This window comes from Bos grunniens, chromosome 1 (assembly GCF_055505025.1).
Source record: "Bos grunniens cultivar Pamir isolate PY7600 chromosome 1, Bosgru_T2T1.0, whole genome shotgun sequence".
In the NCBI taxonomy this organism is placed as follows: Eukaryota; Metazoa; Chordata; class Mammalia; order Artiodactyla; family Bovidae; genus Bos; species Bos grunniens.
In genome coordinates this window covers 47,198,493-47,226,046 of record NC_141165.1, presented here as the reverse complement: position 1 = coordinate 47,226,046, position 27,554 = coordinate 47,198,493, and the positions used below count along the sequence as shown (strand labels likewise).

The 27,554-nt window shown below is 39.8% G+C and overlaps 1 protein-coding gene across 8 annotated transcripts in view; it reads left to right on the top strand.

The window, feature by feature from the left end:
* Nucleotides 1-27,554, top strand: part of VEPH1 (ventricular zone expressed PH domain containing 1) — a 300,739-nt gene that overhangs the window by 219,658 nt on the left and 53,527 nt on the right. For all 8 annotated transcript variants that reach the window (XM_086391814.1, XM_086391800.1, XM_086391821.1 and 5 more), the window contains 2 exons: nt 1,709-1,848; nt 5,435-5,569. In XM_086391814.1, the coding sequence (XP_086247940.1) occupies nt 1,709-1,848; nt 5,435-5,569 (275 nt within the window). The remainder of the gene's footprint in view (nt 1-1,708; nt 1,849-5,434; nt 5,570-27,554) is intronic.

Here is a 27,554-nt window from a genome sequence, read left to right as displayed (position 1 = left end):
CTTACTAAGATTTCTAAATATATTTCTAAATTGCCCTGTGGCTTTATTGTTCGGTTTCCAGTGTCGTCTTCTTTGATCTGTCATTGGCCACCCTCTAAATCTTCCAAACTCTTCCCCAAAATCCTGTTATTCCTTCAGGCCTGAGCCCTGATTGTGCATAGTTAAGCTGCCCACCTCCCCACAATTCTCTAGGGAACCCCATATACTGTCATGGATGGGACTGACTCTACCTTCTAATTAGGGTTCCCATCAACTTTTAATAAACTCTAGTCCATTTCTGTTTTTGCTAGTAGGGCATGATGAATCTATTTTCAAAATATCTCTTTAAAATGTCAGATTAATTCTGAAACAATAACTACCCCGTGAGCTATCAATATTACTCTTCAGATTTTAAAATTCCTAGTATGATAGGGCCTAAAGCATCTCAATGTGGCAAAAGTTTGGCTGAGTTCAAATCCTGGTTCTGCCACAGACTGGGCAGAATTGAGTGACTTTTTCTGGATCCTTGAGCCTCATTCATCTCTGCAGATACTCTCTTTAGAGCACTTATTGTACGCCACGTGCTAGAGCTAGAGGGCTGAACAAGGCAGTCACGATGGCTCAATAAGCTGACCCTTTAATGGGCTGCTGCTGCTAAGTCACTTCAGTCGTGTCCGACTCTGTGTGACCCCATGGACGACAGCCCACCAGGCTCCCCCGTCCCTGGGATTCTCCAGGCAAGAACACTGGAGTGGGTTGCCATTTCCTTCTCCAATGCATGAAAGTGAAAAGTGAAAGTGAAGTCACTCAGCCATGTCCGACTCCCAGCGACCCCATGGACTGCAGCCCACCAGGCTCCTCCGTCCATGGGGTTTTCCAGATAAGAGTACTGGAGTGGGGTGCCATTGCCTTCTCCGTTTAATGGGCTAGGTTTCCTCATATTTACAACAGAAAGAGTTAACACCTGGGGAGTTCTCTGGTGGTCCAGTGGCCAAACTTCTGTGCTCCCAAATCCCTGGGTTTGATCCCTGGTCAGGGAACTAGATCCCATGTGTGGCAACTGAAAAAAAAAAAAAATTAACACCTATCTTGTAGGGTTGTAAATATCAAATGATTCCTCAACACAGTTCTTCACCACCTCTGCTCTATGCTACCACCACCATGTTCCCCCACTTTCTTGCCCCTAAAGGATGATTGCTTTAAGTTTTCCTGCTGAAACTCTTCAAGATGAAATGACCTTGTCAAACCAGACCCGTTCACAGGAAGCCACACTCCTGGCTAGAGTTATTCTGGAGGTTGTCTCTGTGTAACCAAGATAACAGTGATCTGGCCATGGCACACCGTCTCTGCCCAGACAAATGCCTGGATTTCCTTCATTCATTTGCTTATACTTCCCAGGTTATCATTTCAAAGTGCCCACTTAGATGGAAATGACACCTGTCTCCCTTTTCATTGGTAAGAGTTTTTTTTCCTCCATTGTGACTTGCTTTGAGACTTTTCATGCATTGTTAATAAAAGAGAAAGAGGGATTGAATACACTTGCTTGAAGCAACTTCATATTAATCTACATTCCATAAGATGGATCTACTCCCAAATCGACAGTTGTTGAAACTATTAACTCACAGACTGAAAACTAAAGAATGCATTTCTAAAGGTGTTTGTATGTTGCAGTATGAGGTGTAACTCTGGGAAGAATCTAATGTTTAATGCTATGTTTATTTGTTTCCAGATTCTGTTAGAAGTTGTGTAGCAAAGCTGCTCTTCACTTGTTCCCTGAAGGGTCATTACTGCCTCTACAGTAAATCCAGTTTTATTCTCATCAGTCAAGAACCTCAGCCATGGATCCAAATCATGTTCCTGTTTCAGCAGGTATGTATAATTCAAGTTCAACATGGCTCCTTAATGAGCCAGGTATGAGTTTATAATCATTTTTACTGAATTACTCTTTGACCAGAGTAATATGCAAATAATAACAATGCATACACATTTAATTAGTAATTTTTAACATGGATTTTTTTCTAAATTTTAGGATAGTTTCCTTATAAAAGGCCCTAGATTAGTAATCAGGAAGACAAGCCTATTATTATCTTGAATATCTTTTCACTCTAAAATACAAATATTTTTTGTTCAATGATAACAACAAAAAATCACTTACTGGGGGTGGACAGCTTTCCTTATGGAGAGCTAGCCATTATTTCCCAATCTCCAAATAACTTTGGAGTCAGCATATCTTTTTTGACATTGTTAAAACACTGGAATGCCACTTTTCTATATAGAATTTACATATAGAGGTAAAGTTACATAAAGAGGAGTTTAAACAACAAAGAATTTGATGCAAAGATTTTTATCACCAAAAAAAAGATTCTTGTTTGGAAATGCTTATCTTGAATGCATTAAACTTTCAATAAAATTTGAATATAGATTACAAAATGTTAGTAATAGGAGGAATCTTAGACATCATTTTTCCAAATAAGCAAATTGAAGGACAGAACTCAGACTGCCTGACTCCTGACCCAGTGGTCTTCACTTGTGTTTAAAACGAAATGGGGATTGCTGGCAGGAACAGAGAGGGTAGAGGCAGAAAAAGGAGAATGCAAATGTTACAAAATGGTTAAAAATTAGGCCAGGTAATAATAAGTTTCTTTACTTCTATTAATAAAATATTTCTGTAATAGTCTCAGTGAAAGTCACTAATCAGATAGTCATATTTCTTTATAAAATGGGGCAGGTTTATTAAGAAAAAAATGAATTTTAATGCTGAATGTATCATAGTTGTAAAGTGGAACTATAACAATTAAGAAAGAAAAGAGACAAGTTAGACATGGCTCAGGGATACCATCTTTTTCTATATGAAGTCTCAAGAACACGTAATCATATCTTGTAGAGAACAACTCATATTTTGACGTGAATCAAATTGTATATGAATATAGGGACTTCCCTGGTGGTACAATGGATAAGAATCCACCTGCCAATGCAGGGGACACAGGTTTGACCCCTGGTCTGACAAGATTCCACATGCCTCAGAGCAACTAAGCTCGTGGCCACAACTACTGAGCCCACCTGCAGCAAGTACGAAAGCCCACACACCCTAGAGCCTGTGCTCCGCACCGAGAGATGAGAAACCGCAGGACAAGAAGCCCGTGCGCTGCGGCAAAGGCAGCCCCAGCTCCCGCAACTAGAGAAAGCCTGAGCGCCGCAACCAAGACCCAGCACAAGAGAAAGTGTACATGAATATAAAAAACAGCATTGATTTTCTTCCTTTTCTTGAAATAAAAACCTTCTTCTCCTACTCTACTAATGTTTTTCAAGTAGTTTTCATCAGTGATTTTGTACTTGGTTTCATCTTTGGCTTTATTCTTCACAGTTGTCAGTTTTCTGAAAACAGACCAAGAAAGCTTGATTTTATCTTTGCCCTTTCTGTCTTATTTTATTGACTCAGTCTGATTCTTTGTTTTTTCTCTTTGAGCAAAATCACCAAAAAACATCTAGTTTTTTTTTTTTTTCTTTGTTCTTTTTACCATAATGTTTCCTTTCTTTTTCTACACCTTTGATACTGTGTGATCTGGATGAAACCTGACTTTGGGATAACTAAAAAAATCATATCTTTGACTTGATAGTTACAAACCCATATGAGCCTAGTATGCTGGGCTAGACTCTTTCCTTTCTCTGTCAATTTACAGACTCATGATGGAGTTCTCAAATTAAGAGATTCCAGTCTAAATGGACCTCTTTGGAATGATGATTAATTAAATCAGGTCCTGCTCTTTTTAAGTGAATGGTCATATGCTGTATACATTTCTGATAATAATCAAGGAATTCCCAGATGTATATACATTTTGGGTTTCACATTAATCTGTTACTGGCTGTTAACCTTTTTAAACCTGTCAGCAACTTACTCAGAGTATGAGATCCTCCACCTTTTCCCACTAAGTACCAAAAATAGTTCATGTTGAGGAGGATAATAATGAAATTTTTCTGGAAAAGAATTGTTATTCACTTACTAAATAGAAACCATGTACACAGAGACTATTTAGAGAGTCTCGTAAGTCAATATTTGGACACTCATTGACATTGAAAATGGGATTTTATAAGCCAATATCATTATTATTACACCTCCCACATGAAGGATAATATATATTATATATATTATATTTTGTGTGTGTGCATGTGCGTGTGTGTGTGTAATTGTGTGCCTTTATGTTCTGTATGTTTTTATAAAATTATTTCCTTGAATTGAGACACCTCTCACATTCTTAGGTATAACATCACATGTAAATGACTGTTAAACACATAATTGATTAAACATACAATCTAAATTTTCCTTTGAAATTTTTATTTTCATTAACTTGAATGAAATATATGTAAATGTAATTTTTTCTTATGTTAACAATCTTATTGTCCAAAACTTAAAATATCTTAAAGCTCTAAGAATATTCAGCCATTATACACTTTAGGACTGAAAATGTTTTTATTTTCCCAACCCTCCTTTACACTGTTCATATCTGAGGAATTGAATAATGGACTGTTGGTTATTTAATGTCTATTATTCATTATTTACCCTGTATAAATAAACTTGATGTATGCATGCTGCATGCTAAGTTGTGTCCAACTCTGCGACTCTGTGGACTGTAGCCCCCAGGCTTCTCTGTCCATGGGGATTCTCCAGGCAAGAATACTGGAGTGGGTTGCCATGCCCTCCTCCAAGGGATCTTCCTGACCCAGGGATCAAACCCACGTCTCTTACGTCTCCTGCATTGGCTAGTGAGTTCTTTACCACTAGCACCACCTGAGAAGCCCTAGAAAAACTTGATATTTGTACTCTAATTTTATACCTTAATTCTCAGATCTTTGAAAAATAAATATGAATATTTATATTAGCCATTTTCCAATTAAGTAACATGCTTGAGAAGTGATTGATATAAACACTACTTTACAAAGGTTGCTGCTGCTGCTAAGTCACTTCAGTCATGTCCAACTCTGTGCGACCCCATAGACTCCCCCGTCCCTGGGATTCTCCAGGCAAGAACACTGGAGTGGGTTGCCATTTCCTTCTCCAATGCATGAAAGTGAAAAGTGAAAGTGAAGTTGCTCAGTCGTGTCCGACTCTTAGCGACCCCATGGACTGCAGCCTACCAGGCTCCTCCATCCATGGGATTTTCCAGGCAAGAGTACTGGAGTGGGGTGCCATTGCCTTCTCCTTACAAAGGTTAGGCATATTTATAGAAATCAATATCAACTGTCTTGAAAACGCTATTTAATAAGTTAAATTTTCTATTAAAAAAATAGAAAGCATGAAATGTACTGTACATTTGATCTTCAAAATAGATTTCTCTGTAGCTTTATTTAAACCATTTTTAAGTTCAGACCAAGACTAAAATAGTGCTTTGCAGCCATCATGCAATATTGTTGGGACACGAGATAACATGTCATGCTTCTCTCACGAATGCCCTTTCAGAGCCTGTTTCCTGAGCCGCTGTCCATTCAGAGTCATTCTGTACAATTCCTCAGAGCTCTATGGGAGAAGACCCAGAAAGGGGGTGCTCACAGCTTTGAAACAGCCATGATAGAGTCCACATTCCCACAGCAAAAGGTAAATGCTTCTTTCTTTGCACATGTTATTTTTAGCCAAGATTCAAGATGAAAGAGTTTGCTTTTTCTTAATGGTTCAATTTTTCCTCTTCTTTCCTTTCCTTTCTTTTATTATTATCAGAAGACACTAAGTAATGATTTACATGTCATGCTATAGTGGATTCAGGACCTAGTGATATCAGTAGACAGAGTCACTGCCTTTTGAGGCTCCCAGACTGACATAATGCAGACCACTGAGAACCACACAGAAACGGAAAACATTTTACAGATAGACAACTCTAGGATTGAAGAGGAAAGAGCAATTGGACTTTAGGTTCTTTGGGGCTTTTCATTTCTTCCCTGCATACTTCCTCTCATCACCTGACCCTTTGCTGTCACCACAAAGTTAGAAAAGGAAGACAAGATGAACAGGAAGGAATAGAGCATGGTCAGGGTGAGAAAGAGCTCTGTTGAGACAGGCATGGATGATGTGAGTTAGAGCCTTTTAGGAGTGTGGAATAGGGACATCTCTCTCAGGAAACAGTTGACCGAGACCTCCTGAACAGGCCATCAAACTGGGAAAGACCAGAAAGTGGAACCATGCCCACCCAGTCAATAGAGTGATACTGGAAGTGGATGCTCACTGCTGTGATCACATTGAAAAGGGTCACAGGCCTGGGTATGGAGAATAATTGGAGGAAGCCTGACTGGAGACAGGAAGACTATGAAGGAAGTGATCACTGTAGTCAGGTAGGAAATGAAAGCCTGAACCGAAGTTGGAAGTTATAGGAAGAGGATGGATTCAAGAGGCAGTAAAGAAGCAGAATCAACAGGACTTGGTCCCTGCTAAGGAAGATGGAAGAACCAAAAATGACTCCAGGTGTATCTATGGCCAATGGATAATGGCATCATCTTAAAAAAGTTGACCACAAAGGAAGCTGATGTGGAGGAAGAAGATAAATCATTCTGGTTTACACATTTTGAGTACGAGTTGTTTGTGTAGATAACCAGGTGGTGATGGTCTTTGAATTACCAGTGTGGAACTTAGGAAGAAAGCCAGAACTGGAGATATTGGACTCGGGTGTCAAAGATACCACTTGATGTCATGACAGTAAGTTGGATCACTCAGGGAGAACATGGCTAATGAGAATAGAAAATGGTTATTGATCTCTCCCTTCTCATATTCAGAGAACCTAATTATCCTTATTTTGCTTTCAAGAAAGCCCGGTAATAAGCACTGGATGCTTACTGATGAAACCAGAGATTCTAGGAGTGTATGCTCTTGGTCTTTGTCCTTGTTTTACTATTAATAAGGGGAGCAAACATACTAATATTAAATAAATTCAAAGTATAAACAACTAGCAAATTAATAAAAAAACTGTTATATTGTGAAACAAACTCAATACCTCTTAAGTGCTAAAGGGTTGTGAAAAAATGAGAAATTGTAGTAATTCATCAAAAGCTTAGTTAGTATGATATGTAAGACACTGAAACTACATTCTATTATTGCATCACTGTTTTTGACTTTGGTTTAAGAATTAGATATGTAGTATGAAAAATAAAGGAAATCCCATAATTGCATCAAAGCAAAGTAGAATGGAATTCTCTCCTTATTTCATGAAAATTTTAAACTATTGTATCATGTTTAAAGACAATGCCTCAAATTCTTAGCAATGTTTGTCTGTGAGCTGTATTTTAACTAGAGGGAACTAGTAAATTAAAACTTGGCAGGCAGCATCAAGTCCTAAGAGACTGGGGAAAAAAACTTGGCAAACAAGTTTTGTGCATGCTCACAAGTATCCTTATTCATATTTCTCCTAGTTCATACCAGTAAATATTCCTCTAGGGAAGAATTAATTGTAGAACAAAATGTTTTAGAAATTTCAGAAGTTTTATAATTTGGTTTACTCATAAGTATTAGAAAAAGCTTTGATATCTGGAATGTAAATTATGTGGCAAGGTTATCAGCCCAGGTATTTCCCAATCAAATTGATTAGGAAATGGCAACCCACTCCAGTGTTCTTGCCTGGAGAATCCCTGGGATGGAGGAGCCTGGTGGGCTGCCGTCTATGGGGTCGCACAGAGTCGGACACGACTGAAGCGACTTAGCAGCAGTTATCTTTATTTTATGAAGTAGTCTTCTCATTAAATTCAAAACAGCTGTGAGAATGGTCCAACGTCTGCTTTCTTGGCACCACCTGTGCCAGTCTGTACTCATGCTAGTGATTTGAAAATTATGGGCAGGTGTGTATCTGTTGCTGTGATAGAATTACATTGCAGCTAACTAAATTCAGGTATACAAAGAAGGAAGAAACTTCTGAGAAAATACCTAAGTCTCTGGAATATAATTCTCTGGAGAGTTTGTTATTGAGAATTTTTAAAATAAAATCTTGGAATTTTAGAACTGAAAATCAGCAGTAAGATATCTATTAAACTGCAAACTTCTTGAAGGCAAGGATTGCACTGTTTTTACCATTATATTTCCAGAGTCACACAGTGCCTGACACACGGTTGCTGCTGCAGCTGCTAAGTCAGGCTCCCAATAAATAACAAGGACCAATTGAATAAGGCTTCCCAGGTGGTGCTAGCAGTAAAGAACCCACGTGCCAAGGCAGGAGATGCAGGAGACTGGCGAGTTACAGTCAATAGGATCACAAAGAGCCAGACATGACTGAAGTGACTTAGCACACATGCATGCACCAGTTGGATAAATAAATAAATCCTATCACTTTCCAGATGTTGCAATTGGAAGCATAGGGACTTGTTAGAGATCACACACCTCATCAGTGGCAGAGCAGGAGCATGAGCGTACACCATGGTGGCATGAGGGCCAACACCAATACTCTGGGTTTTCTCTACTCTGTGCTTGTAAGATTACAATTCCCTGCCTCTTGCAATAAGCCTTGGACATGTGACTTGCTTCAGCAAATGATATATAAAAAGGGATATGTATCACTCCAGGCTCCTCCATCCATGGAATTTTCCAGGCAAGAGTACTGGAGTGGGTTGCCATTTCCTTCTCCAGGGAATCTTCCCAACCCAGGGATCGAACCCAGGTCCCCTGCATTGCAGGCAAACACTTTACCATCTGGGCCACCAGGGAAGCCCTGTATCATTCCAGTCAGAAGCTTTTAAGAACCACTTTGAAGAACCAGTGCTTCTCTCTTCATCTTGCCTCTCTTCCCCTACCATGGAGATTGCAGAAGCAAATGTTGATATTAACTGGTCAGAACGATGGCCACAGCCTGCAACTCCAAACTCCCACACAGAAGATGGCTTCTCTTGAGAGTTAACCAGACCCCCCCCCCAACACACGCACGCACGCACGCACGCACACATACACACACACACACTTTACATGAGCAAGGAACAACCTTCTGTTCTGTTAAAAACTATAGATTTTGTGTTTGTTGTGGGTGTATAACGTACCTATCTTTACTAGTTATCTTGATTTTAAATAGTAATAAAAACATTTTTTTTTAACCTGGATTAATGGAAAGATATGCTGTTCCCCTGGCTAGGAACACTGATTATGCAAATGGAAATTACTCTCAGATTATAAATATAATTTATTTCCAACCATAATAGCAACAGAATTTCTTCATGGAGTTAGACAAACTGATACTAAATTTGAGAATAAACAAAACAGTTCTGAAAAAGAACAGAGAGGAGAAATTTTTTTCTACTAGGAAATGAAAACTTATTGTAAAAGCACAATAAGATGAGGGGATGATTATTGCTACAGGGATAAATTAATAGTAAGGAATATAGGGTCCAGAGCTAGTTCCAAGAACATATGCACACTTGATAGATGATAGAAGGGAGATTTCCAATCAGTGAGGAGAAAATAAAGTATTTAAAAAGCAGTATAGGGATATGTCGGAGAAGGCAATGGCACCCCACTCCAGTACTCTTGCCTGGAAAATCCCATGGATGGAGGAGCCTAGTAGGCTGCAGTCCATGGGGTTGCTAAGAGTTGGACACAACTGAGCGACTTCACTTTCACTTTTCACTTTCATGCATTGGAGAAGGAAATGGCAACCCACTCCAGTGTTCTTGCCTGGAGAATCCCAGGGACGGGGGAGCCTGATGGGCTGCCTTCTATGGGGTCGCACAGAGTCGGACACAATCAAAGTGACTTAGCAGCATAGGGATATGTGATTTTTCCAGATTGAAAAGATAAAATTCAATGCTGTCTCGACACTATCATGAATAAATTAACTCCAAATAAAGCTCTAAATGGAATCAGTGAAACTTTACAACAATTAGACAAAAATAACAATGGTTGTCTTTATGACCTCAGGATAAAAATTTAAGACCTAAGTAAACAGAGATCATAAAGGAAAAATGAATAAATTTGACTACATAAAAAGTTTAAATTTCTGTATGACAAATTATACCATAACAAAGTTAAAAGGCAAGCATAACAGCATAACCTGGGTGGGAGGAGTTATTTAAAATATGTTTAACTGACACAAGCTCTTCTACACATCAACAAGGAAGAGACAACCAACCCAAGAGAAAACTGGGCAAGATACATGAACAGAAAATTCACTGAACAAAAACTCAAGTGGCCAAAACACCTAAGAAAAGATGTTTAGACTCACTAAAAGTCATTGAAATAATTGATTTAAAATATTAAAAATGAAGTACCATTTTACAATGATCAGACTATCAAGAATAAAAAATTGTGGCAATAAGGTTTTGGCAAAGATATAAAAAGATAAGAATGTTCATACATGACATATGAGATTATGTACTTAAGTAAATATCAGGTAGATCTACTTAAAAAAGAAAAAGTAATTAAAAATACATAGCAATAATTAGATTCATAAATGACAGCTAGCTAACAAGGGGGATGAGTAACAAGGGGCGGTGTACACTTTTCAGAAGTGTTCATTGCATTTATAACTTATCAGAAAAAATACTATAGGCATTTCCCCCACAAAGGATTCCCCTTATCTAGTTAATTGACAAATCTGTTTCCTCACATATTTTTATTTCTTCTTTCTTCCCTTCTTTCTTCTTCCTTCCCTCCCACCAGCCCTCCCTCCCTCCTTCTCTCTTTCTCCCTCTCCTTCCTTCCTTTCTCTCTTTTTTTTTCTTTCAGTGAGAGCATTTAAGTAAGAAATGCTCATTTCTTTCAACCAAACATGTAAAAATGTTATGTCCTAAGAGGGCTTAAGACAAATTTACATTTACGATGTTTTTTAAAGGACAATCTGGGAGTAGCTGGTTATATTTTAAATTCATGTACCCTATTATCTTGAAATTCCATTTCTAGGTGCAACTCACATATTTGCACCAAGAGAACATGTCAATTAACAGAAGTAAACTGAACATTGTATCAAAAAATGCAAATGTTATCATTAGAAAGATGGAGAAAAATGTCATAGTATAGTCATGCTATACAGGAAGTGAAAGTGAATTCGATAAACATGAGCAGTAAAATGGAATAAATATTAAAAACATAATATTGATGTTTAATAAACAAGTTGCAAAAGTATGACATGAATAGTATAATAGCTTGTGTAAATTTTTAAAACACATTAAGCAGTATTAGGCATTATTTATGGGTGCATATACTTGTGATAAAACTATAACAGCATATTTATAATCTCACAAAATTTGTGCTGGTGTTGCCTCTGGATAATGAGGAAGGGATGGGAAGGAGGGAAATGTTACTGGGAAGGAAATTAAGATCTCATGTAATTTTGTTTTTAAAAACTCAAAAGCAAAATATTAGCATTTGTTAAATTTGGCCTACAAGGTCATGGGTATTTGTTACATTATTCTTTGTACATGCCTTACTTTCTTTCTTTCTTTCTTTCTTTCTCTCTTCCTTTGGATTAAACCTGTAAATAATGTCTAACAGTAGAGGATTGACAGATTTGACTGTAAAAATATGAGGTTTGTTAAAAAAATCTGTCTATATAGTAACTTGAAAATATGTGTAATAAATATGAAAGACAAGTTTAATATCCTTAAGATGCTATGAATTCATGCAAATCAATAATCACTGAACCTAAGACATGAGCAAATAATTCAAAGGAGACTTTGAGTGCAGAAAAAGTATTCAGCCTCATTAGTAGTCAGGATTTAAAAATTGAAGTTAAGATAACAGTACTCTTTTTAATCCATTTTTTAAAAGACAGTAATCAGTGCTGGTTAGAGTTAAGGGAGTTTAGATACTTTCACACATTTCTAGTCAGTGTATAAATTATTTCAACATTTCTAAATAGGCAATTTAGCAATGCAGGTCAAGAGTCTTAAAAATATTCATATCCTTTAACACAGTGATTCTACTTCTAGGAATCTGTTCTAAAAAATAATCTGAAATGTGTACAGAACTTAAGATACGCACATCAAAAAAGTACTAGGGACTAATCTGTAGTAGCCTAAATGTCTACAAGTGTGCAAATGAAAGTGTTATATATGTATGCTATTAATATGTTTAATAGTACAATAAAGTATATTTTCTAATGTATAGCTTATATGATTAACATATAATTTACAATGTGTGATATAATAATATGTATGTCTAAATATGGGACAAAGTAACATATAGACATCAATCTATATGGAAGAATATTAAGAAACCATGAAAAATCATGTTTACAAGAAACATTTAATGACATGAAACAATACTTATGTCGGATACCACATTGCAGGGTATAAAACTGTTTATATGAAGAAGATTATTTGGAGATTTACCTGTTAAGACAGCCAAAAGAAAACACCAGGCTCCTCTGTCCATGGGATTTTCCAGGCAAAAGTACTGGAATGGGTTGGCATTTCCTTCTCCAAAAGAAAACATACCAAGATGTATTAGAAGTGGTTATCTCTGGTGAATAGAATTAGCTATCTTCTATATTTTCTCTAACTGTCTATTTCTTTTACCAGCAAGGAAAAAATATTATTACAGAAGTATCCCCTTTTACTTATATTGCTTTATGTAAGGAAATGTAAATGAACAGTTTATTTAAGAAATAAAGAAAATTCTATTTCACTAGGCAGGAACCAGCGATGCAGCATCATTGTATAGGCTGTGTCAAAGGTATTGGTCCTTAACTTTATAAGAAAGGAGGAAACGTTCATTTATGTTTTCAGTAAATAATTAGAGTGCTTACAATTGCCACGTAGACTTCTAGGTGCTGAAGAAAGAGCAATGAATTTAAAAATACATAATCAAAGACAAGAAAATTCCATTTTAAGATAACCAACTCTCATTGTAAAATAAAGATTTTAGGGAAAGGGCAGAATTTATTTAAGAAATGAAGAGAATGGCCTCTGTGGAGGAACTAGAGATTCTATTAATAATTTCATTCCAGGGCACGTTTGCCTGGCTCTTCAGAGGGAGCGTTGCTCTGATTATCAGAGGGCCAGACAGTTGACAAAGCTGATGGGGGGATTGCTGAAGGGCTGGAGTGTGAGAGAGGTGTCACTTTTATTGACGCTCATGTTCGAGTTCCCAAAGTATGGAGAAACTCCATATGCCATAACAATGAGGTCTCAAAACTATGCCCATTAAGGAAACAAAATAAAAAAATAAATAAAAAATTAAATTCACTGCTGAAACAAAATGTGCCCCATGTGGCTAACATTTGGAGATGTGTTTTCAGTCCACATTGCCACAAACACACTTGACAGTTCCCAGGGTGTCAAAGTATAAAGAAAACCAAAGCTTCAGTTCTGAGTGGCACAAAGAGAGACCTTCTGAAGCTCCCAAAAGCTTAGAGTTAGTGTTTTGAGTTACTGTGTTAACATAGTGCTTGAATAAATAAATACATAAGTAAGTAAATAAATAAGGAATGGACTTATTATATATAGACTGTAACTTCAAAATCTTACCAGAAATTCGAGTCTACATGGGTGTTATAAGTGACATGTTCTCAAAGGAGAACAGTGTGAACCCAGATGTCTGAGAGAGGTTAGCTGTGTTGAACCTCCCTTTGGGAGAAAGCTAGATAATAATAGGGTAGATGGGAATTAGGTTTGAGATTTCAGAAGTCCAGGTGGGGTTGGGGCCTCTTGGGCTTTTAGGCTATGAAAAACTTAAGCAGTATCTAAGAAGCAAAGGAGCTTTATTTTGGAGGCGGGGGGGCGGGGGGCGCTCCAAAATCACTGCAGATGGTGATTGCAGCCATGAAATTAAAAGATGCTTACTCCTTGGAAGGAAAGTTATGACCAACCTAGATAGCATATTCAAAAGCAGAGACATTACTTTGCCAACAAAGGTTCGTCTAGTCAAGGCTATGGTTTTTCCAGTGGTCATGTATGGATGTGAGAGTTGGACTGTGAAGACAGCTGAGCGCCGAAGAATTGATGCTTTTGAACTGTGGTGTTGTAGAGGACTCTTGAGAGTCCCTTGGACTGCAAGGAGATCCAACCAGTCCATTCTAAAGGAGATCAGCCCTGGGATTTCTTTGGAAAGAATGATGCTAAAGCTGAAACTCCAGTACTTTGGCCACCTCATGCGAAGAGTTGACTCATTGGAAAAGACTCTGATGCTGGGAGGGACTGGGGGCAGGAGGAGAAGAGGATGACAGAGGATGAGATGGCTGGATGGCATCACTGACTCGATGGACATGAGTTTGAGTAAACTTTGGGAGTTGAGTAAACTTGGTGATGGACAGGGAAGCCTGGCGTGCTGCAATTCATGGGGTGGCAAAGAGTCAGACACGACTGAGTGACTGAACTGAAGAAGCAAAGGGGAGGTAAAAAGATATAAAGAAGGTATGAATAGGCATCTATACAAAGAAGCCAGTGCATGCTCAGTCACTCAGTCTTATCCAACTCTTTGTAACCCTGTGGACTGCAGCCCGCCAGGCTCCCCTGTCCATGGTATTCTCCAGGCAAGAACACTGGAGTGAGTTGCCATGCACTCCTCCAGGGGAACTTCCTGACCCAGGTATTGAACCAGTGTCTCCTGCCTTGGCAGGTGGGTTCTTTATCACTGTGCCGCCTGCGAAGCCAGAGCAAGTGGTAAATCCAGTGATTATCAAGTAAACTCCATGCGAATGCAAGTCCTGATAGGAAACCGCAGGCCAGGGGATCAGGAAGGCAGATTGAGGGTGGAATGTGGATGCAGATGCAAAGTTGGGGAGATGGTGGGCTTTAAAACACAAGGTCTGGGCTTTAAAAGAAAGGGGAAAGTGGTTCCATGTAGGAAATGACATTAGCAATAACATGGGAGAGACGAAAGATCACAGTCATATCATGGTAAATATGTCTCGGGTTCATCCATTCAGTTAAAAATATTTTTTTGCAAATGCCTATTCTATGCCAAGCACTGTACAGAGACTGAGCCTAAACAACCATGCACTGCCACGTGGAGACAGGCAAAGCACAAGTAAACAAATACACAATTTCCACACTGGTAGGTACTACACAAACATAAATGCCTGAAGGAAGACATGAAGGACAAGGGCATTGGATGGATGATCAGGGAAGTCTTCTCTGCGCTGGTGACAGAGATGTCCTTGTAAAGAGAGCCTATTTGCACAAAGACTTTAAGATTCAAAAAAAAAAAAGAAAAAAATCACAAACCAACACACACAAAAAAGAGGAAGAATTTAAAAAGAAAGCCAAAACCTTGGCTTATTAGAGCATTCTCCTCCAAGTTTAAATCACATTCCATCAGAAAAATATATTTGAGAGACTTCCCTCGTGGTCCAGTGGTTAAGAATCTACCTTGCAATGCAGATGCAGGTTCAGTCCCTCCCTGGTCAGGGAACTAAGATCCCACATGCCTTAGAGCGACTAAGCCCACTCACTGCAAACAAGAGAGTCTGTGCAACCACAACGAAAGACCCCACATAACATAATGAAGATCCCATATGCCACAACTGAGACCCGACACAGCTAAAGAAAGAAAGAAAAAATTTTTGAGCAAGCACCCTCCATGCTTATTTTTATTTACTTATAAATTATTCATTGGGCTTCTCAGGTGGCTCAGTGGTAAAGAATTGGCCTGCCAAGGGGAGACGGGTGTCATCCCTGGGTCAGAAAGATCCCCTGGAGAGAAGGAAATGGCAACCCACCCCTGTATTCTTGCCTGGGAAATCCCATGGACAGAGGAGCCTGGTGGGCTACAGCTCATGGGGTCACAAAAGAGGCACGACTTAGCAACTAAACAACAACAACAACAAATTACACTCATTATTTCCATTAGAAAATATACTCAAAAGTAGAAATTGTAAAGGAAGAAATGAAAAAGAAAATGGAAATTTTGTTTTCTCCTTCCTATATAACAGGAAAGGTCGTGCACATGTGGGAGTCAATTTCCTCCCATTCCACAGCGTTGGAAGAAGTGTAAGGGTTGGGGGGAGCTGAGTAAATAAAAAGAGAGTGAAGATTAATGGGTTGAGAGTTGGTCTGGGGGCTTTACCACTGGCCTTCTAAGCTATGGCAAGGAGTTTAGATTTTATTGCAGTCTGTGGGAAGTCACCCAAGAACTTTGAGCAGCAGATATTACCCAGCTTTTCTTCGAAAGATCATTCAGTGTGCTGTGTGGAGACTAGATCAGATCAGAAAAGGGCAAAAGTAAAATCATGGCGATGACAAGGGAAACTATTGCTAATCCAGATGAGAGAAAAAGAGTAGTTAAAACTGAGATGATCTTGGGAGGGATAGAAATAAATGACACATTTAATATAAATGTTGAAGGTAAATGAGTCAGGTGTAAAGAGGTTGGGGAGACTTTCGAACACCTTACATTTAAAATGCCTGTGAGATGTTCCAGTGGAATTGTTTAGTGGGCAAATGGGGAAGTGGTTTAGGCCAGAAATATAAATGAAGGCATCATTGGCACAGAGATGATGAAAGCCATGGGAAGAGTAAAACCATCTGGAATGAGAACACGGAGAGGAAAAGGATCCTATTCAGGACGAAGTCCAGAGAACAGCCAAGAAACAAAAGAAACACAGAAAACTTAGAGGTCACTGATCTCAAGAGAGAGTCCAAGAAAGAGAGAAAAGGGAATTTGGGTGGAATTTGGCAACCGGATCAAGGAAGGTAAGTACAGATAAGCATCCATCCAAATTGGCAACTTAGTGCAGTTTTAATGGAGTTTTAAGAACAGGGTTCAAACAGGAGTCGGTTGAAAATTGAGAAGTGAAGAATGAGGAAGGGGGCATATTAATAGAACATGTAGGGAGCTGTTTTAAAAGTAAGGTGCTGCATGAGTTGGTGATGGAGCAAGTCTGGAAATGGAATGGAAGATTCGAATGGAAACTTCCAGAGCACACTTGTAAGTTGTTGGGATGAAGCAACAGAGAGGGTGAGAAAGATGAGTAGGAGAGAGAAAGGAGCTGCACACAGACCCAGGCCCATCAGTGGATTTGGTGCCAGGATGATGAGTGAGTTCTTTCTTGTAGCCTTTCATCTTTTTCAAGGAAATAAGTGGTGAGGCTATCAACTGAGAGTGGAGTTGGGGAAGAAGGAATGCAATGTAGGAGATGTGGGGAAAGAGAAAATCTCAAATGAAATTCTCACAGAAACGAGCCATGATCTTAACTAGAAAAAATGGCAGGACCGTCTGGCAACAAAGAAAATCCATTTGGCTTCAGAGATGATAGATTCAAGTTAAAACAGACAGATGATTTCCCCAGCAGTGATCAGCTGTTCAGTGGCTAAATTCATCCACCCTTGGACGTTTGTCTTTTGGTTGAGTGTTAATGAGATGGTGAAAAGTTTCAAGGTAGGGTGGATCTGTATTTGAGAAGACAGACGGTAAACATGCAGACCCAAAGAAAAGATTTAAAATGCTAAGAGGAAGAGTCTACACCTAGGAGACTCCATTTGAGAGAGAGAAAGATAGTCTTTTAGAGCCCAGAAAAAAGCAGTTCTTTTTTTCATGCATGCATGCTTGCTAAGTCACTTTAGTTGTGTCTCTCTGCAACTCTTGGACTGCAGCCCGCCAGGCTCCTCTGTCCATGGGATTTTCCATGCAAGAATACTGGAGTGGGTTGCCATACCCTCCTCCAGGGGATCTTCCTGACCCAGGGATCAAACGCCTATCTCTTATGTCTTCTGCCTTGTCAGGTGTGTTCTTTACTGCTGGCACCATCTGGGAAGCCCAGTGTTCTGTTCTTCCTCTTGGAAACAAGGGCATAAGTTCATCCATGAGCTCCTTGCCAAGGTGAAGGCCGGCAAACAGTGGCTGAGAGGCCAGATGAGGCCGATAGTGACCCTGTCCGTGTTTACACCATGCTCTGTGCATAAGGCTTGTGACACTAGGAAGCACTGGGAGAGTATTAGCTTAAACATGAGATAAATTTTTATTGCAGTTTATCTAGTATCAGTGGACTCACATTCTTCCACTATAGCCACGTAATAGTTCACGTGGGACTAACGCGATGAATTATAAGAGGAGAGGCTTGAAGGCAAACAGACTCCTTAAGCACTGACACGTCCTCTCGAACTTTTACAAGTAGGACTTTTATTGATGCCTTAGGACCACTGAGTTTGGAAATCCAGCCAAATTCTAAACTTTGCCCCCTTAAATACTGTCTCTACCTTCATTTGGATTCATTTTTTCCCCTTAACAGCTGTACGTTGTAACAGTCCAGTTGAGCCCCTTATATAAACAATTCCATACATACCAACTCATTATATTAAGCACTTGTACCATTTTGCAAACACATTAAACCTAAGTGACAGTTCCATTCACTATTTAAAAACTAGAAAATCATGACCCATACACTTGGCTAATTAATACACATTATCACTATCTCCCTAACCACCATCCACATATACTGTGCTTATGTCGTACATAAGCTTTTTTTAAAGAAACTAAAACCAGCCTAAATATTTCCTGGGTTTAGTTTGAATCATGGCTGATCACATGTATTGTGTTTCCTTCGTGTTTCACAAGCCAGACTATCCTGTAATGAAGCATGTCAACTTTACTACTGTAGTGAGCATTCCTTCACAGCCAGCCAGATGTTCTGCATCAGTCAAGGAAATTAAAAAAATAAAAGAAACCTTCAGAAAATAGTTAACGAAATAACTCTATTCCTAGGGGGACAGAGGTATGCAGTCCCTCCAAAGTGTCTGTTCTAATGCAATAGTGGTTTAGGTTCTTTTCTTAAATAATCAGTGCACGTGTACAGTCTTTGTCTTTTCTGCTTGATGCTGTCATGGATATTGTGCCTACAGACACTGGGTGCTGAGCTAGCAGGAAAAACAGCACCAAGCAAAGTGGAAGCATGGTCATTTGAAGCTCAGGATCTGGGTTTGAATCCTGGCTCCAGCACTTGCCAGTTATTTTATCTAAGTCCTCTCTGCCTTATCTTCTTTACCTGCAAAGTGCAGGAAACACCAGTACTCAGTTCACTGGGGTTTTGTAAGTTTTGGGAGACATAATACATGTAAAATCCTTGAACAGTGATTGAGACATAGTGAGAGGTCAATAAACGGAAACTAGTATTATCTTACTGTACTTCCTCTGCAAGACCTCTCTCAGCAAAATGAATAACAAAGCTTTCATCTTTTGAAAATGAGCTTTATTTTTGCAAAAGTCAAAAATGTATACAGGCCTCAGTCTGTTAAAAAAGGAGACTTGTTTTTGTTCAGTCACTAAGTCGTGTCTGATGACACCGTGGACTGCAGCACGCTAGGCTTCTCTGTCTTTCACTATCTCCTGGAGTCAAACTTATATCCATTGAGTTGGTGATGCCATCCAACCATCTCCTCCTGTATCGCCCTCTCCTCCTGGCCTCAATCTTTCCCAGCATCAGGGTCTTTTCCAATGAGTCAGCTCTTTGCATCAGGTGGCCAAAGTATTGGAGCTTCAGCTTCATCAGTCCTTCCAATGAATATTCAGGGTTGATTTCCTTTAAGATTGACTGGTTTCATCTCCTTGAAGTCTGAGGGACTTTCAAGAGTCTTCTGTAGCATCACAGTTCGAAAGCATCAATTGTTTGGCCCTCCGCCTTTTTTATAGTCCAGCTCTCACATCCATAGATTTGGGGCTTCTCCAGTGGCTCAGTGGTAAAGAATCTGCCTACAATGCAGGAGTCGCAGGAGATGCAAGCGGACCAGCTTTCTTTATGGTCTAGCTCTCATATCCGTACATGACTACTGGAAAAACCATGGCTTTCACTATACGAAACTTTGTCAGCAAAGTGATGTCTCTGTTTTATAATATGCTATCTAGGTTGGTCATAGCTTTTCTTCCAAGGAGCAAGTGTCTTTTAATTTCATGGCTACAGGCACCATCTGCAGTGATTTTGGAGCCCCAAAAAATAAAATCTGCCATTTTTTCCACTCTTTCCCCATCTATTTGCCATGAAGTGATGGGACCAGATGCCATGATCTTAGTTTTTCAAATGTTGAGTTTTTAGCCAATTTAAAAAGGAGACTACTCAAACTTAATAATAGTTTCCAGGTTAAAAGCTGGGAAACTACTAAAGTAATGAAACTTTTTCTTGTGCAGTTCATGAATACACTCTAAAAACAGTTCCAAAACATACTTCTAAAAATGTTTAGAGCAGTGGCTGTGTCACTAAGATGTGAGTTGTCATCCAAGTTTGAGATTCATTTCTAGATTAAATTCTGGGACTTTTTAATGTAAAAAAAATCATAGCAATTTAGACACCTTAACACTAGATACATCAAGAAAGAAGAATCAGTGGCCCTATTGGCTTTGTTTTTTAAGTAAAGTTGCATGCAGATTGGCAAACTTTTAAGTTTAACACATTACTCTCTTCTCCTTAGAGATCACAGACTGGAGTAATCTTCATATTTATGATTTCAGTAAACAAATATTTCCTAGCATCTAATTATTTTCAGTACATCTTTGCATTTTTATACTATTTTCAATATAATTTTGTGTTCTTAATGGATACCAGTCTGAGGGAAAGGAGCCTTTTTTTAAGTCCTCTGCTAAATACAGTCCAAAGTATCATTTGATGCTTCATTCCAGGATCTGATAAAAATCCTTGCACAAGATAAATCCTTGGTAAATACCCCTTGTAGCCAACTCAGCTGCTCACACTTCCCATGAGCCCCTTTCTTCGTGGTTTTTCCCCAGAGCTAAACACCCTGATTCCAAGGCTGGTTTCACTAATTCTCAGACCTCAGTGCCTCAGACTTGGGAGCTTGGGAGCTTGCAGGTTCCTGGGGCCTCCACAGGTCTTTCAAGGGGTACTTGCTGGGTGGGCCTGGGACTCTGCATTTTAAACACATGATCCAGGAGATTCGGAGGCAGGACGCCCCACCATGTACTCTTACAGCAACACCAGAAAAGAGGCAAAGGCAACTGGAATCCAGTTGCCTTGGCTTGAATCACATCTCTACCACCAACATGCTCTGGGAATCTGTGCAAATTGGTTAACCGCCCTAAAATTCACTCGCCTCATAGGATAGCTGCTGCTGCTGCTGCTGCTAAGTCGCTTCAGTCGTGTCTGACTCTGTGCAACCCATAGACAGCAGCTAGGAAGGGAAAATGAGATGATGCATTTAGTTAGTTAAGCACCCAGCAGAGCAGTGGCACAGAGTAAGTGCTCCATAAACAGCGCCTATGAAACCATGACTTCATTCACTTCCAGACGGTGGTTAAATCACCTGTTTAGTTTTCTCTTTTTGGATTTGTAACAATTTAGATATATTTATGGCTCCGCTTTACATTTTTTCCATTTTCACCCCTTTCATAAGAACTGAGTGCTACGGTCTATGTCTGAGCAGGGCTCGGATACCTCATTATAAACCTGTGTGTGTGTCTAATTACTCCCTAAATGGGCACACCTCACTGCACCCTTTAATCTCAGCGTCTCATTAGAGTGCTCCATTTGCCATCTTGTTATTTCAAATCTCTTCACCCAGGTCCTTTTTTTTTTTTTTCTGTTTCTCCTTTCAGTCCTCACGTCTTCTTACACCCATTTCTTTATTCATAGTATTAAATCCTTCCTTTTATGCTTGTCATTATTACCTCCTTTCTGCACAGCTTATTACATCCCTCCATCTGTGAACCTCATTATGCCATTTCATTTTTATCTCATTACTCCCTCATCATGCACATACTATTAGTTCCTCCATTCATGCATGGCACTGCATTCTTTCTCTCTGCTTCTTATCACAACCTGCCCTTTCTACCCTCCCCCATTTAATGCTTCCATTTATAAATCACATTACATCCCCCCAAATGCCTTTATCTTTACACCCAATCATTTATGCATCTCATTACACTACTGCCCAGGCACATTTCTATGTGCATTTCTATTTGTACATCTCATTATGGCTCCATCAGACACGCACATGTCATTACCTGCCTCCCCTTTCAGATGTTCACATTGCATTGCATCTTTTTATGTTTGCATCTCATTACACCCTATACTCCTAGGTTTGACAACAAGCTAACAAAAACAGACAGATAAATATGTTACTTGCTTTTAGAAAATGAAATATGTTTTTCAGGCACCTAACATCAATGTTTCTTTTAAAAGCCATTCATTTCAAAAAGATTTACATATGCCGGGGACCAGCCCCGGCTGAACCAGGGTATTCGAAGGAGAGACGGCGTAGGCGAAGATCAGGAAACAATTGCTTAATTAAACGTTAATTAAGGATATAAAGAGTAATAGAATGAGGATAGCTCAGTAAAATTCAGTGAAGAAAAGAGGCTGAAATAAGGATAGCTCAGTAGGAAAATTCACTGAAGAAAAGAGACTGAATAAAATTCCAAAGCAGGGAATTAATGTCACCTACGAAGGCCGCAGGCGTCCTCCCGTTCTCCCGAAGGAGAGGAGACACTAAGGCCTCCCCGGTCGGATCTTAGAAGCCCAGGCAAAATTAGTAGGCTTGACAAGCTTCCCTGCCTCAGAGGAAAAATTTAGCTAGAAGGTGAAAGAAAGAACGACATGGGGACACCAAATTCCGGTGAACAAAAAGGAGGTACTTTATTTTCCAAAGCAGTTTTATACCTTAAGTTGTGCATAGAGGATAATGGGGGAAGGGGTAGAGGCATGCAAAGACAGCAGTTCCTGATCCTTATCGAAGTCAGGCTTTCAAACTTATCATATGCAAAAGTTTAGGTGATTTACATCATCTTCTGGCCAGGAAGCCTGTTAACATTTTAAGAAACTTATTTTTCTCTAAAGGTGATTATTTTAAAGTCAGGCGCCAGCCTCCAAAAAGCATTGGAGAAAGTTGCATTCCTATAGGGCAAAGGTGAGGTGGGCTCAATCAAGAAAAGAATTAACTCAAGGGTCCAAGATTATAAACATTGAGGCGACTGCTTACATTTCTATACACCCATTATATCAATCAATACACCGCCAAGGACACAGTAGGTAAGGGATATGGAGACTTAGCAGCAAACATTGGCCCAACAAGTGAAAAACCCTTCACCAATACAATTTCTAATCAATCTTTTAACTACTCAAAGGAATCTGTGTTTAGACAGTTTAGAACATCTCCTGCCTCTCACAGTTGGGAGGCTCTGAACAATCACATGTTGCCGGAAAAAACCTATTCAGGCAGGCTAGAGGACTTCCAAAGGAGTTTGTAGGTTGAAACACTGTCACACCCAAGAATTATTAACTGGAGCTGTAAGCTAACTCTTTTTGCAGAGAGAGGTAGTGGGGGACAGCCCCCCGTAAAGTCAGAGGTGTAGGTGACAGCACAAAGCAGAAAGTAGGCAGACTCTGGTTTTGGGGGTAGATTGCTCGAGAATTTCCAGGGAGACTCCTGAGGCTTGATCCCGCCTTTGCGTATGCCGAGCCTCCTTCCTCATGACCTTTGTCATGGGCGGAGTTCCTCACGCTGGCTACCGGCAGTGATAGAATTCCAGTTGAGCTATTCCAGATCCTGAAAAGTGCTGCACTCAATATGCAATATGCACTCAATATGCAATATGCCGGCTCCCGGCATCTCCCCCTTTTTTATTTCTTAAAACAGCCAGATGCAGCTCAGTCGCGAGCTTCTGAATATTCTGCCGAAGAATCCTGACAATACAAGGAAGAACGATTATGAGAAGCAAAATTAAAGCACCAGCAGCGATGTATCCAAGGATATTAGACAGAATGTTTTTTCCTGAAATGAAGTTAGAGAAAGTGTGAAAAAAGTCATTAGCTGCTCCAGCGGCAGTAAAATCCAGTTGAGAGTGTTCCAGGGTCTGTATTTGATTATGAAGTTTCCCTAAGTCCAGGCCAATGTCAGAGCTGTTCCAAACACCTGAGATATGATTTTTGATTTTTTCCCATTCATAATCTGTCTCGTTTACCTTTAAAGATGTCACGCATATCCACCGGTAATCAGCGTGGCAAGACAGAGCCATTTTCACTTTTAAAGCCTGTAACTCAGTCCCAATATGCATTATTGCCTCTTCTAAGGCGTCTACTCTCATCTCCAATTTTCTATCTATAACCTCCTGTGTTGCTAGAGTTAAAGAGACATTTTTAGACATAGCATTAACATATTGGGCAGTATGCACTTGTTGAGTCAATGATATCGCTGCTGCAGTAACAGAAGTAATTGCTGCTATCAAAGCTGATATTCCTAAAATAAGTAAGCCCACAAATCGCCGTTGTCGCATTAAATCTTGTAGTTGTTGTAACACGGCGAGGCCGTAATTGTCATACCAGTGGCTAGTCACTGTCACAGGTATCATGAGATAGGGTGGGCGTTGTAACACCACAAAAGAGCAAACATTATATTGAGGGGTCAAACAAGATGAAAGCATACATTGTTCACAGGTTACTATATTAGGTCCACCTGAATAATTCATGCGTACATTAAGTCTCTTGGAGTCATTAGTAAAAAGAAAAACATAAGGGGAGGGCAGACAAGCTAAAACAGAATAAGTAGAATTGCTATCTGGGCGGTATAAGGAAACAGGAGCAGTAGCAGCAAGGGCTTTCCAAATTTCAGGTTGCCAATAGGTCTGTTTCTTAGTCGTATAAGACAGCATAGGAGGAACAAATTGATTACGATGCCTTCTAGTGGCATGTATTGGCCAAGGAAGAGGAATCCTATCCCAATTCTCAAATCTGCCCTCAAATGTATTATTGGCTAATGGATCCTCACCTGGATTCGGGTTGCTCCAGTCCTGAATAGTATAATCTCTACCTCCTGGTATCCTATAATCAATCCTTGAATCATAAGTACAAGATGTCCAAGTTGGATATCCTGTATGACTGTCTATGGTGTTCCATACTTTGTCTGAAGGAGCAACCTTATAACAATTCGGATATTTAGGTGGAGATTTGAAATGCAGGGTTACATAGGGGTCAAGAATCCCGGGCATACGAGCCAATAATACCCAAGCTGACCGATGATGTAAAGACCAGGAATCTGTTATAATTATTTTTTTAGAGGCCCCAACACATCCTTCTTTGGCGGGGGTAATAAAGCTTCTAGGGTCATTGGGGAAGTTAAAGCAAACAGGGAAATCACCTGTTAATCCCCTGAAGGTATAATTGAAGTTAATAGGATATTTATCTCTAGTGTAAGAAGTATAGGATCCTCCCAAGAGCTGAGGTTGGTCTGTGTTGACCCGTATAGGCTCATTATCCCAAGTAACAACTTGGAAAGTTGGAGGATCTGGGAGATACGCCCAATATTTGGTTGGAATAGGAGAGGCGCTTACCTGACAGGAAAGCAAAGCAAGCATGGCAATAAACGTTTTCTCAGGAGAAGCTGGAGATCCCTGTAAGGAAGCTATTCCCCGTGCCTGGTGGCAGAGTGTTTTTATTTGTCCCCAAGTAGGTATGGAGGCATTCTGGGTCGCCTGAGTCAGGCGGCCTGACACCCTTTTGTGAGGCAAAGGATCGGGGGGAGCAATATCTTGTATGTGAAGTTGAGACATCTGCTTGGTGGGCGGATCTGTTCCTTGTTCCTCCGGGATCTCCGTTGTCAGTTGTCCCGACTCCGGCGGCGTTTCCCGTGCTGGCGCGGGGAGTGAAGGCAGAGGAGGTCCCTTCCTTTTTCGGGGTCGCGGCAGCCGGGGAATCCGGTATCCGAGGGGCTGAGACATGGCGAATCAATCTGTCGGGAACCCAAATTGGAGAATCTGCGTCCTGTGGAAAAATGCAAGCATATCCTCGACCGCTGGTTAACAATGGGTCGGGACCTTTCCATTGTCCGGAAAGGAGGTCCTTCCATTTAACTAATGGTTTTGCATTCAGCTGCTCCGGGCACCAATGGCGAAGCATTGCAGTAGTTCCGGCCGAATCAGCATTTAAAATATTTATTACAAAAAGAGCATGTTGCAAGATTTGATGGGGAGAGCTATACTTAAACTCCCCTTCTTTTAATTTTTGAATTTGGATTTTTAATGTTTGGTGTGCTCTTTCCACAATGGCTTGTCCCTGGGGATTATAAGGGATGCCTGTATTATGTTTAATTTGAAACTTCATACAAAATTCCTGAAAAGACTTAGAAGTATAAGCAGGAGCATTGTCAGTTTTCAAAGCTTTTGGTAGGCCCAAATATGAAAAACAAGTAAAGAGATGTTGTATCACATCTTTAACTGCCTCTCCGGTACGAGCAGTTGCAATAATAACGTGAGAAAAAGTATCTATAGTTACATGAACAAAAGACAATTTTCCAAATGAAGAGATATGAGTTACATCCATCTGCCAGAGTGCATTGGGCTTAAGACCGCGAGGATTAACTCCCATAGGTAGACTATTATAAACAGTGGGGCAGTGTAAGCAAGAACGCACTATCTCTCGAGCAGTCTCTCTGGGAATTTGGAATTGATATCTTAAAGCAGTAGCATTTTGATGATGAAGTGAGTGAGAGGCTCTGGCCTCCTCAATCACAGTAGCCACTGTATTTCTGGTTAACAAGTCAGCCAAATCATTAAAGGCATTTAAAGGGCCGGGCAATCTGGAATGAGCCCGAATGTGTCCAATGAAAAATATTTTATTTCTTTTCCAAATTTGTTGCTGTAATTTAGTTAACAAATGAAATATGGTAGTTTTATTTTCAGGCAAAACCGCAGTTTCAATGTGTGGAAACAACCTGACAATATACTGAGAATCAGAATAAAGGTTAAATTCCTCATCTGCAAACATAGCAAAAGCCTCTATGACTGCTGTTATTTCAGCTCTTTGAGCTGAAGTTTCCTGTGTTTGTAAAACCTTTTGGTGATCTTTAGTAACTATGGAGGCTTTACCGTTTGCTGACCCATCAGTAAAGGCTATCTGAGCATTTGGGATAGGAGACTGTTTGCATCTGACGGGAAAAGTAACTGGATGTTTGGACATAAAATTCAGCAAAACATGTGAGGGTAAATGATGCAAAAATTGACCATAATAATTTCCTATGGCAATCTGCCAATCCTCATCAAACATTAGAAGAGCATCAAGTTGTTCCTTATTATATGGAATTACAATCTCTGCTGGCTCTTTGCCAAATAGTTCAATGCTCCGCTTTCTTCCTTTCAATATCAACGTAGCTATCAGTCCTGGATAAGAAGCTACTACCTTTTTAGCTTGGGTGGGGAGATGGACCCATTCTAGGGGGCCGCTTTGCCATAAAACTCCCGTAGGTGCAGTTGGAGTAGCTAGGCAAAGGAATTGCCAGTTTGCTTGTAAATTAACTCTTTTTACATAGCTATCAGATAAAGCTGCTTCCACTTTCTCTAAGGCCTCCTGAGCCTCAGCAGTTAATTGTCTCTTAGAAGTTGGATCAGGATCCCCGCGTAAAATGTTAAAAAGAGGTTTTAATTCAGCAGTGGTTAATTTTAAATAAGGTCTGATCCAATTAATGTCGCCTAAAAGTTTTTGATAATCATTTAAAGTAACAAGGTGATCTTTTCTCAATTTTAATGGGGCATGAGTCACAGTTTCTGAATTGATAACCCGTCCTAAGTAAGTTATGGGCGGATTGACTTGAATTTTCTCTGGGGCAATTTTTAAGCCTCTGTCTGTTAATGCCAGGGTCAAATCCTGGAGGACAGTTTGTAAATGAGCTCTATCAGGGTGAGCTATTAAAATATCATCCATATAGTGAATCATATAGACCTGTTCATATTTAGCTCTAACATCTTCTAAAGC